The sequence below is a fragment of the Populus euphratica genome, unplaced genomic scaffold, assembly GCF_000495115.2.
Source record: "Populus euphratica unplaced genomic scaffold, PopEup_1.0 scaffold45.1, whole genome shotgun sequence".
Classification (NCBI taxonomy): Eukaryota; Viridiplantae; Streptophyta; class Magnoliopsida; order Malpighiales; family Salicaceae; genus Populus; species Populus euphratica.
The window spans coordinates 211029-222641 of record NW_011499886.1 but is presented as its reverse complement, the minus strand read 5'-3'; the positions used below and the strand labels follow the sequence as shown (position 1 = coordinate 222641).

Genomic DNA, 11613 nt, shown 5'->3' with positions numbered 1-11613 from the left:
TAACAAAAGATCGCGGCGGCTAAGGATTCCCCAAATCCCGCCACCAATCACTCCCTAGGCATCACACAAACTTATCAGGGAGATGATTTTTTTTTAACGAAACGTTATTTAACAAGGGGATATTAGAATGATAAATCCCATACCTACGATCATGGATGGAACAAAACCAGACAAAATACCAAACTCATGCGCTAAGTCTTGTTTTTTGCTTAAGGTGGCATAAAACAACATGGGTTTTTGTTTTTGTTTTTTTCCCCCCCTTTTCTTGAGAACCAAAAACCACACAAGTGATGAAAATAGGAAGAAATATCACACTTCGATGGGTTCCGTGTTTCATCGTTCACATTGTTCATGCTACGCTCTCCTTGTAATGGTCAACTAGAAAAACCAACAAGCAATGTGAACCATACAAAAAATAGTTATCAAATTTAGCTAAGAAATTAGAGCATATTATGTAATGCAGGAGAGAAAATAGGTTTCAAATAAAAAAAATCATATAAACACATTTCAATTCCTAGAGAAAAATTGTGAAGTTAATAGAAGAAACAATTAAACTAAAAGCATTTTACTATCAAGAAAGGAATACTAAAAGGGCCATGATCGTTTGTATAGGGATGTACAAGGATCAGAAATTAATACATGGAAAAATGTAAAAAAAAAAAGGGAGAGAGCTAGTATTTACACAACTAGGAGAGATTGAAACGGAAATAAGATAAAATACAAAAAAAAAAAGGTGTCCTAATTAGGTTAACCAAAAGTCATGGTTAAGGTGGAGAGACAAAAAATATTCCTCTTTCATGCATCAACATAGATACTCACCGCCATTCTTGCTTTATTTTCTTCATCTTCATTCTCTCTCTCTCTCTCTCTCTCTCGCTCTCTCTCTGATTATGATCTCATTATCATATAGTTCTTAATGGTGATTATCATATATTAAGATACTTATATTCCTAATCAGAAGAACAAATCCATGATTCCATCGTACCTTCACTTCTTGTAGCCGCATTCTCTTGCCCCAGCTTATGGTCACCACAAAAATCTGATGATGAAGCCAAGAAGTTAACTTTCCCATTTGTAACACGCTGGGTTGAGTTATTGTAATCACCATTAATGGACCTTAAAAGACCTTGTTGTTGATGGTGATGATGATCAACCTCATTTGAACCAGCCCCATCTCCCCAGTTTGTAAGACTGTCGCTGTGATCCCTTCTTCTCACTAATGTTACATCTGCTGAGGGTGATGATGATGACACTATGTTTTGAAGGCCTGAAAGGTTTGTGTTAACATGGCCATGGTTCAACCCGAACTCTTCTAAAACAACCATTTTCAGATGTGAAACATTTAAAGGAATTTCTAAAGAACCTTGTTGTGGTTTTGTGGTGCCAAGAATATTGGGTGAATCTGGAAGCGGGTATTTGGGCGGGGCTTGAAGAAGTGGGTGGAAATTGTGAATTGGGTTTTGGACGTTGGGGTTGAGCAAGTTATGTGGCTGTTTCAAAAGGCCTAAATCAGAAGGTAGTTGGTAGTTAATGGATGTTAAAGGGATATTATTTGAAGTGGTGGTGTTAGTACAAGTGCCCTTGATGTTGGTTGTAGTAGTGGAAGCTATAGCATCAACCATAGAAGCAGAAAATGATGATGCAGCAGAACCTGAAGGGACAAATGGTGGTGCCGGTGGTGGAGGTGGTTGGAATGTTTTAGCGAAAGGTCCTAAGAGGTAGGGGGGTGGTGAAGGGTCCAAGTGGTGAGAGACAGGTGATCTCAAAGCGGAGGCTGCAGTCCCAAATAGATCAAGCCTGCTCCTTGGGAAAGGTGAAGATGTGAAGGGTGGTGCAGGGATCCCTGTAAACTCCTGAACCATGGCTCTGAAATTGGTGGTGTCCGTGCTCAAGACAGTTGTAGGTGCACGCCTAGAAGCTCTTGATCTTTTCTTCGGCTTTCTATGTTGCGCATACTGGACCAAAAGCAAACACAAATAAAACACAAACAACAGATTTACGTGGTTCCCCAAAATCGGGTACGTCCACGGAGGCAGCAGATTGTATATTATTGGAGGAATGATACAAACACTCAACTCAACCCAGTACAATCCCACTTAACCGGGTGTTTCACTCTTACACTCGGTGTTTCTCTCAAATCTGTATTTTCTCACTCTCACAGTTGCACTCACCACACTTTCACCCTTTTGCTCTCACCACAATTTCACTACACTTATTACATTGCTCTCTCTTTATCTCTATTTATAGGAGAGCCTTGGCAACTTGGTTGAGGGTGGTTGAGGGTGGTTGATGGTGGTTGAATGGTGGTTGGAAGTGGTTGATGGTGGTTGTTAAAGGAGAGGGTGGTTGATGGTGGTTGAGAAAAAATGTTGACAATTTGCTACATTCTAATCCCTGCAGTGTTGCTGACTTTATCGTTTGTCCCTGAAACTGAACCTGAACCTGGAACTCTTGTAGCACTTTCTTGTCCATGTGATGGTAGAGACTGAAAAGTGGTTCTATTTTGAGTTTGGGTGGTGAACTGTTGGGTTGGTAAGGAAGAGGAAATGAACCCACCAAGATCAGTGCAATTGGGGTCAGATCTTAAGTTCTTTGACCAGACCATATCAAGGTTGTGGAGTGAATTTGGGTTCGTAAGTGATTGTAGTGGTGATCTTGATGATGATGATGATGGTACTAAAGGATCAAAATAGTTTGAAAAAGGGTCAAAAAACATAGTTGAAGATGAAGAAGAGTGGTGGGATTGGTGGTGGTGATGGTCTGGTTCTGGCGGTTGGTTGCTAGGCATGGGACGAACATGGCTGAAAGGGTTGTTTTTGTTATTGTTGCTGTTAAAGAAAGCTGAGATTGACTCAGCGCGAGATGAATCATACTCTTCATCTCCACCACTTGAGGATTGCATACTTCCACTATTGCTAGAATCCATTTTTCTTCAAGAAAAAGAGAGAGAAACAAAAAGGGAAAGACGTAAAAGAAAACAGAGATATGTATGCAGTGAAATTTTTGCTGATGTTACTTGTAACTCACACACACAGGCTCATTTTAAGAAGGGGGAGAAAGAACCTCCAAAACAAAGCATGATGTATTATAAAGAAGAAAGAAAGAAAGAGAAAGATCTTCTGCGAGATAAAATCAAGGAGAGCTATATCAGAAAAAGTACCCAAGTTGTCTTTAAAGCTCTGATCTGCAAAAGAAGACAGCGTTCGGCTTGCTTTTGCTCTGTCTTTCGAAAAAAAGGTATGTTATTGTTGTAAAGAATGGAATAAACAGCCCACGGATCATGAAATTGATAGTTCCATCAGAGAAGAAAGAGAAAGAGAGATAGAAAGATAAATGGAATTAAGTTCACTCTCTTTGGGTGTTTTCCGTTCCCTTTTGTGTTTAAGCCTAATACGAGGAGTAGTGAAGTGAATTAGGGTTTTCTTTGAGAAGTAAAACAGACAGAGAGAGGTGATTCTCTAGCATCTTCATCTCCCAAACAGAGCTGCTTCTGCTCGCGGTTTCTCTCAAAAGATCAGGGTAGGTTAGCCATGAGAGAGAGATGGAGGGAGAGAGGGAGGTGGTGATGGGGAGGCAAGTGGTCAAAGTATGGTAGACTTGCGGTTTTGATTCACAGTGTGAGAAGAAGAAAAGGATATTGAGTCAAAGGAGAGCGGTTAAAATATACTACTACAGTACTAATCTTGTAATTAACGTTACGGCATGGTAGTCTTCCAAGCTAATTTATAATATAATAATAAAAAAATATGGATTTTATGGATGTGTTTTCAAGTATTATAACCTTTTAATTAAAAAAAATGTGAATATATTATTCATATATAATAAAATAAATTATAAAAAATATAACTTGTAAACCATGAAAGTTTTATTAATGATAATTAAATAATTAAATAAAAAAGACAATTTTTTTCTAAAAGTAAAAGATATAAGTATACGCAAAATTTTAACCTCAAATTTTCTTTTTAATTTATACTATTTTTTTATTTTATCTTGGAGGTTATTTTTTTTTGCCAAGAACAAATGGCTTTTATTTTTATAAACACATCATGCAAATACAATTGATTTATATAAAATATAAAAGGGAAAAAATTAATGATAAATTATAATAATTTCTTTAAAATATTATAAAATAAATAACAATAAATACTATTTTAGATAAATAAATAATTTTAAAAAATAATAGAGAATAATAATTAAAGTTTAAATAAAATAACTAAAGATAAGTTAAAAATAAATAAAGGAAATTATCAATTAAAATTTTCAAAAATAATTTTGAGTTAAACAGGTTAGGACAACATGCATGAATTGCAACTCAAAAGTCTAAGCTTACATGCATGCAAAAATAAAATAAAATTAAGAAGTAATATGCTTTCCACTTTAATTTTTTTATATATATATAACAGATGACATATTATTTATTATGATATACAATCGTTGGCTTTTATAATATTTTCTAACCATTTATGGTGATAAAAAGAATTGATTGTGAGTTTTATGAATTTAAAAATTCATTGTCAATCTATTTTTATTTAAATATACCCTTGAAATCCTTACAAACCCTTTTTTTGAACCTTATCAAATATCTAATCTCTCTAAAAAAAAATAAAAATTTAATAAATAAAAATACTTTAAGGAACTAGATCTACTTTTTTGATATTTTAAAGAACAAAACTACCTTCATCAAATTCTTTTTTAAAAGACAAAGCCATCGACACTAATATTACTATTTTTAGTAGCGTTTTCTCTTCTCTCACAACTTTTAAAGACTAAAAAAAACTAAATTTTAAAACAAAATCTGAAATACTAAAATAACGGTAACCACACAACAAATAAAGTAAAAACTATATAGGGAAATTTAAGTTTTAAATTCCGGTAACAAAGTGGGGCGTTTTTTTTTTAATTTAATCATTCTTCTTCTAATTTCTATGTTTAACTAACAAAATTTCTGTTCAATTCACCACCAAAATATTAATTTATGCTCTGTATATGTGAGAAAATACAAATTAAGTTTAAAATCATATTAATGTTACTTGAAATGATGAAATTGCAATTAAAAAACTTTGATTCTTAAAAAAGAAAAAAATTATAATTAGTATAAGTGTGCAGAATAATGGGATGGGCAAGCAACCAAATTAAGGAAAAAATGGTAGCTGAATGGCATGATAACAACCATCACCAATCCACCACCATTACTTTCCAAAGAATTATAAAAAAACACCAATATAAAAATAACTTCTAACAATAAAAAATTAAGTGTACTGCAAATTGGAAATCTAACATTATATATCTAGATTTTGTCTCATGTTTTTCAGGGAGGTTAGGTTTAATAATAGAGAAAGGAAGAATCATCCATGTCGATGTTATATAATGTATGTATTTGTTTTTTGGCACCACATAGGCTAGTTGATTAATTATAATCTGGGCGACAGCCTTTGACCAAATCCTGGGGAACCATGAACAAAAAATCCCATTATCCGTGGGTTATAATTGAGGAACCTGGGAAATCTCTCGTAGATTTTTCTCTTCAGAAACGTGTAGATCCAAGAATCATTATTTTTGTCTATCTCTCCGTCTTCTTACACCCTTCCTTAATGTAACTTTCCTTACTTTTTAATTTTCTTCTTACACCCTTAATGTAACTTTCCTTACTTTTTAATGATTAAGATTCTTACTACAGTGTGTTTGTAAGAAATAAGTCAAATTAATTTTATATATTTGGAAGAAAGAAGAAGAAACCATCCAATCTATGGATGGATGGATGGATCGGTTCAACAACACCCTAAGGTTGCTGCAACCATCAAAACTAAAAAGAAGCTGTGTATGAATGATGTTTACAATCTGCTTATCTTTTCGTCCTTCCAGATATTTATTATTATGATTATTATTATTCTTCGTGTTTATGATTTATCTCTTGTTATTGGTCTGTTTTTTGCCCTATAAAAACCAAACCCTAATCCTGAAGACCCGAAATGTCACGGATTTCAAAAATACGTGTAACGTTAGCGAAGCAGTATGCAATGCATTATATATTCTCCTTTACAGTTATTGACAGCTACAACTTACAACCTATCCCCATATATATCCTGTGAAATAAATTACAGGGAGAGAAGAAAAAGAAAAAAGAAGCATCGGCAGAAGTCAAATCAGAATTATATTTTAGAGGGAGCTAAACTTAAGATGACAAGTCAGATAAAACAAATATGAAAGAATTTTTTTTTATATAAACAAAAATGCTAGCCTAAAATAATTTGATGAATTTTAGCTTAAATAAAAGTTACAAGACCCTTTGATCAACTGACTCATGAATTGGTTTAAGCTGGATTAATGAGTTTTTTAATTAAAATAATATTATTTTTAATTTTTTAACAAAAAAATTAAAAATTATTTTAACTTGAATTAACCTGAAATTCATGATAAGGTTGGTTGAAACCTTCTAGGATTACAAAAGTTGTCTACTATGAACCTCAATATATTTTGTTTTGTTTTTTTGTTTAAGAATAAAGAAAGTTGGTGTTATAAAGAAAAATGTAGCAAGCGTCAAAACTTCTTAAATTTTTTTTTTTGTAATTTGAAACATTTTTATGATTTGATTTCTTTTTTTTTTTGGTAATTTGAAACATTTTTATGATTTGATTTTTACATTTTTTTTTGTTCAAAGGTTTTTAATAAATAAGTGATACAAAGTGAAAAAATAATAGAGAATTGGATTTTCAATGGCAACATGAGTATATTGCTTCTATTTTCTCCAAAATCGTAGGTGGGTGCTGGTTTTTCATATACTTGCATTCATTCGATATATTAATAGCCATCATCCAAATGAATAGGATGAAATGAAGTATATCCTCCATTCATCACGTGTGTACCTGACTTGACTATGAATTCTTTTCTTTTCTGTTTTAAATAATTTTAATTTTTTAAATTATATTTAAAATGTTATTCTAAATATAAGTTGTTGTTATTTATTTTTGGGTCCCACATAAACAAAAAAATCAAAAGAAAAAAAAGGCAATACAAAAATTTAAAAAGTATGAGAAAAAAATAAAAAAAATATATTAGTGAGGATAATATACCAGAAAACTTAGGAAATTACCGAAGACTAGTTGATAAAGATTAAAATACATAAGATTGAAAAAATTGATAGTGTATTTTTAATTGATAAAAGACCTATTGACAAAGAAAAATCAATTTAAAAAGAAAAATTCAAATAAAATGTTTAATGATTTAATTGGAATTTTTCAAGGTTTAATTGAATTTATTAATGGCTTAATTACAAGAAAAAATAATTTTTAAAGTCAATTTAATTTTTAATTAAAATAAATTAAAGTATTTTGAAAGAAATATATTAATAATTGTCTAGTTTATATCATGTAAAAATTTATTTATTTTGATAGAAATCGATTTATTATTAAAGTTCCTGTTCCATTGAGTAAATGACAAAGTGAAAAAAATTAAGAGTTTCAGAGAATATAACCAAAATAAATCAATAGAGAAACAACAAGAAAACCAAAAGAAAAATAGTTTAAGGCATTAGTTACTCCAGAACTGAATGTTTTTTGGGCCTCTAAATAAATCTGAACCTGCACAGAAGAATCTACTATTGAAGTTTCTTAACCCTGATACCAAGCGAAGAGGAATAAACTCACAAACATCATTCCAATCCGTTCCTCCACAGTGAAGATCAACATGTTTCTAGCAATCCAGAAGATATCATAACATTCTTTTGAAATTTACAGGTTGCAAGATGTTTCCATTCCAATACTACATGTTCATCCGTTTTAGAATGCACCAGGTCATTCCTAACCAGTCAATGAATCTACTTCACAATCTCCACAAGTAGTGACAGTGTAAGAAAATGTGCTAAATTGATTCAAAAGTAACTACACACATAGGGCAAAGTGCTTGTGCATCACTGATCATATGTTGTTATTAAGAAGTCAAATAAACATATCAACTTTTGGGGGTGTCAGTCCTTACCATAATAAAGTAGAAAATCAAGAAACTCCAGGATATTGAATCTGATCCATGTTGTGACGGGCTGACTTAACACTATAGTTACCATCCTTTTCATTAGCCTATTGTCGTGTATCAACTGAATCCGAAAGGGTCAAAATATGCTCCATAATCAACCTCGAAGATGGCATCAATTTCTACAGGACGCAAAATCCTCCTCAAAGTTAAACTCAAATTCACAGTAGTACTATTTAGAAAACATACATCTACAATGACATCATCCTGTTGAATAGAAAGACTATATAATATATAATCTACGAAATAAATTTTGCGAAGATTGTCCTTGTACCAACAATCAGTCCAGAATCTAGTTCTCTTTCCATTCCCAACCATAACACAACATCCCTTCTTAAAGGTCTCTGAAATTGGATCATTATTTATGACAACTAAAATATGCCATTTGAGATTGGAGACAACGAACAATAAAAAACATGAAGACCAATGTGAATTGTAGGCCTTTACCCGTGTAAGATAAATTGTTTTCATCTCCCTGAATCATCCTCACCAAGCCTCCAACTCCACTTGAAAAATAGTGCCTATGTATTGAGGTAATAACCCGAAGGATACCTTTGGACGTAGGAAGATAGACATTTAATAAAATTGTAAGAACATTAAGACTGATTTTATGAGACATAAACGACCAGCCAGACTCAAAAGTTCACCTTTCTACTTTGCCAAACTTGCTCTGATCTTAGTAAGAACCGGCTTCCAAGTTGAATTTTTTACTTGCATTAGCCCGTAATGGTAAACCAAGATATTTACAGGGAAAAGAGACGCTACGATAGAAAATAAAGTTTGCCATACCTATAGTGTAAACATCATCTGGTTTAATACTAACAAGAGAGCTTTTGTGAAAATTAACTCTCAATCTCTAAGCAATTTTTCACGGATAAGAGAGTTGTAAGCATTAGGTACAAAGATTAGGAGTCATCAGCATAAATGACTGTTTTGATCAATAGGAAGACCCCTGAAGTAAACTGAAGCAGATGCTCGGTGAAATCGCACAAATAAACCCTCGAAAACCATGTCAAAATTAAAGAAATGGTGAAGGAGGATCACCGTTGGATACTGAATTCCTTAGAAAGAGAACCCTTTATCAAAATTTCAAGTTTAGACTTAAATATACACTCATATATCATAATCCTCCATTTTTCAGAAAAACCCACGCACATCATTATCTCGTCAAAATAGTCTCATAAGACTATATAAGTCAAAAGCCATATGGAAATCACTTTGGAATAAGAATCCATGGCCTCCCCTTCTTCTAAGTCCATGAACCACTTCATTTCCTATCAGAAAGACATTAAGAGTTTGTCTTACTGTCACTGATTATTCCCGGCAAAACCACTCAAAAGCCGAGAGGATAGCAACTTTGCCACAATTTTATAGAGTCCATGAATGAGGCTAATTGTTCGGTATTTTGAAAATTCATCGGGGGAGTGCTTTTTTCGGAATTAGTGCAACAAAACTCAATTGATGGGTGAGATATTATGTATAATACAAAAGAGCATAACATAGTATATTCTTAATCAATAATTATTTATCATTATTACCATGTTCATAGTTATAAATTAAATTTCAACTACAGAGAAAAGTTATAAACTTAAATCTATTTTTATAGGGTTTGCAATAAAACATTATAATAATAGCTAAACCTATTAAAAGATTAAAGAAATATTTTTTGTTTATTTCTAAATTAAAATTTAATGTTCCAAAGTTCATATATAGATATTTGCCCTCGGAATCTCACAAATTTCTGAGCCGTCATCTTATACACAAACCATTTTTTTTTAATTTTACTTTTTTCATGCATGTAATGTTGCTTTGTGACAGAAATTAGTAAACGAACCACACATCAAAGTTCATCCACATAAATCCCTGGGTTTGACACAATGTAAATAGCTCCAGATTGCTGGATGCCTGCCCTTTGGACACACACACGCACACACAAGCTGGATGCCTGTCCTTTGGACACACACACACACACACACGAAAGTGACCATTCCTTTTCATTTCCCATCATCACACACAAGCTGGATGCCAGTGACCATTCCTTTTCATTTCCCATCATGTTAAGCACAAGTCCAAATCAAACAGGCCTGAAAATCAGTATAATTCCAAGCCAAATTCTATCCGCCAACCCAAATTCTTTTTCTACCCAATTCTAATAATTCAACTTTTTTTTTTCCCTCCCCACTCCATAATAAATAGTTTTAAATTTGTACACTTTATATATATATATATATATATATCCTTGGTAATACTCCCCCCTCCCCACTCCATAATAAATAGTTTTAAATTTGTACACTTTATATATATATATATATATATATATATATATATATATGTTGGATATGTTTTCTTGCTTCCATCGATGTTCATCTAGTGGTTCCAATGGTGTTATTTGTTGGAACTTGAAGTGGATTTTTTTAATACATTAAAATAATAAAATAAAAAGATAAAATATCACAATTAAAATAAAAAAATAATATATTTTATTGAGTTGCAAACGGTCATATGTCTCACAAGCACTTTTAATTCTTAGATGACATTGTTTACATTATAAAAAGAAATACATTAAAGTTCAATGATAACATTAATGATGCCATAAAAAAATTATCATTAATAATTAAATTATTCTATTTTTTAAAATAATTTTTGAACTATATATTTTTTTTTATATGCTAAAAAAACCCCTCCTTTTATTCACAAAGAGAAGCTTTTACAGGAGTCGATAGTTAAATTAGTTTTGTTGGCTATTCTAGCACTGAATTATAGATTTGATTTAAATTCTAGATTTGATTTGATAACCTAAGTATTGTAAATTAGTTTTGTCAACTATTCTAGTACTGAATTCTAAATTTGATTTAAATTTTAGATTTGATTTAATAATCTAAGTATTGTAAATTAGTTTTGTCAGTTATTCTAGCACTGAATCCTAGATTTGATAACTGAGTATTGTTTGGAAATGAAGTTGAATCTATATTTTTAAAAGTTTTAATTTTTTAAATTATTTTTTTATTTTTTAATCATTTTAAGATATTAAAAATAATTATTTAAAAATAAAAAATATTATTTTTAATTTCACAACAAGACAGACAGGAGACAACCAAGACCTGGGTGCAGGCTTGCAGCATCATCTTTTCCCCAATTATAAAGGTAAAGCCCATGCCAACTAAATACCCCAATATTGGATCCATATTCATCACAGGCCCAATAATTTTAATCCCCAACTCCATATTGTTGACTTTAAGCAACTATGAAACCGTGAAGGTTCCATTTCTTGCAAAGACTAAGGTACGTTTACATGGAGGGAAGTAATTTAAAAAAAAATAAATTTTAGAAAAGTAAATTTTAAAAAAGTGAATTATTTTATGATATAGTGTAATAAAAAATAAATTAAAAAATATTTTCTAGTATTTGATTATAATATAAAGAATAAGCTGAAAAATAACTTATTAATATTTTATTTTTTTAAGTTTATTAAAATAATTAGGATCAAATCTTACAAATTAAAATTAAAAGGTTAAATGAGAATAAAATTGAAAAAAATATAATTTATAAATTATCTCAAATAAAATAAATAATAATCAAAATAATAAA

At 31.4% G+C, this 11613-nt stretch overlaps 1 protein-coding gene across 3 annotated transcripts; it reads right to left on the bottom strand.

Moving 5' to 3' along the window:
* Nucleotides 1-256: 256 nt before the first annotated feature.
* On the bottom strand, nucleotides 257-3585 carry LOC105130273 (rho GTPase-activating protein gacO-like). Of its 3 annotated transcripts, none has more exons than XM_011032698.1 (3): nucleotides 2391-3585; nucleotides 986-1944; nucleotides 257-378 (listed from the first exon to the last, which is right to left on the bottom strand). In XM_011032698.1, exons 1-3 carry the CDS (start codon nucleotides 2924-2926, stop codon nucleotides 350-352), a joined length of 1524 nt encoding a protein of 507 aa, XP_011031000.1. In that variant the 5' UTR covers nucleotides 2927-3585; the 3' UTR covers nucleotides 257-349. The 3 variants fall into 3 exon arrangements, with proteins under 3 accessions (XP_011031000.1, XP_011030999.1, XP_011030997.1); XM_011032697.1 differs by lacking the exon at nucleotides 257-378 and having other exon boundaries at nucleotides 771-1944; nucleotides 2391-2930; nucleotides 3161-3585; XM_011032695.1 differs by lacking the exon at nucleotides 257-378 and having other exon boundaries at nucleotides 771-1939; nucleotides 2386-3585.
* Between the last annotated feature and the right edge of the window lie 8028 nt (nucleotides 3586-11613).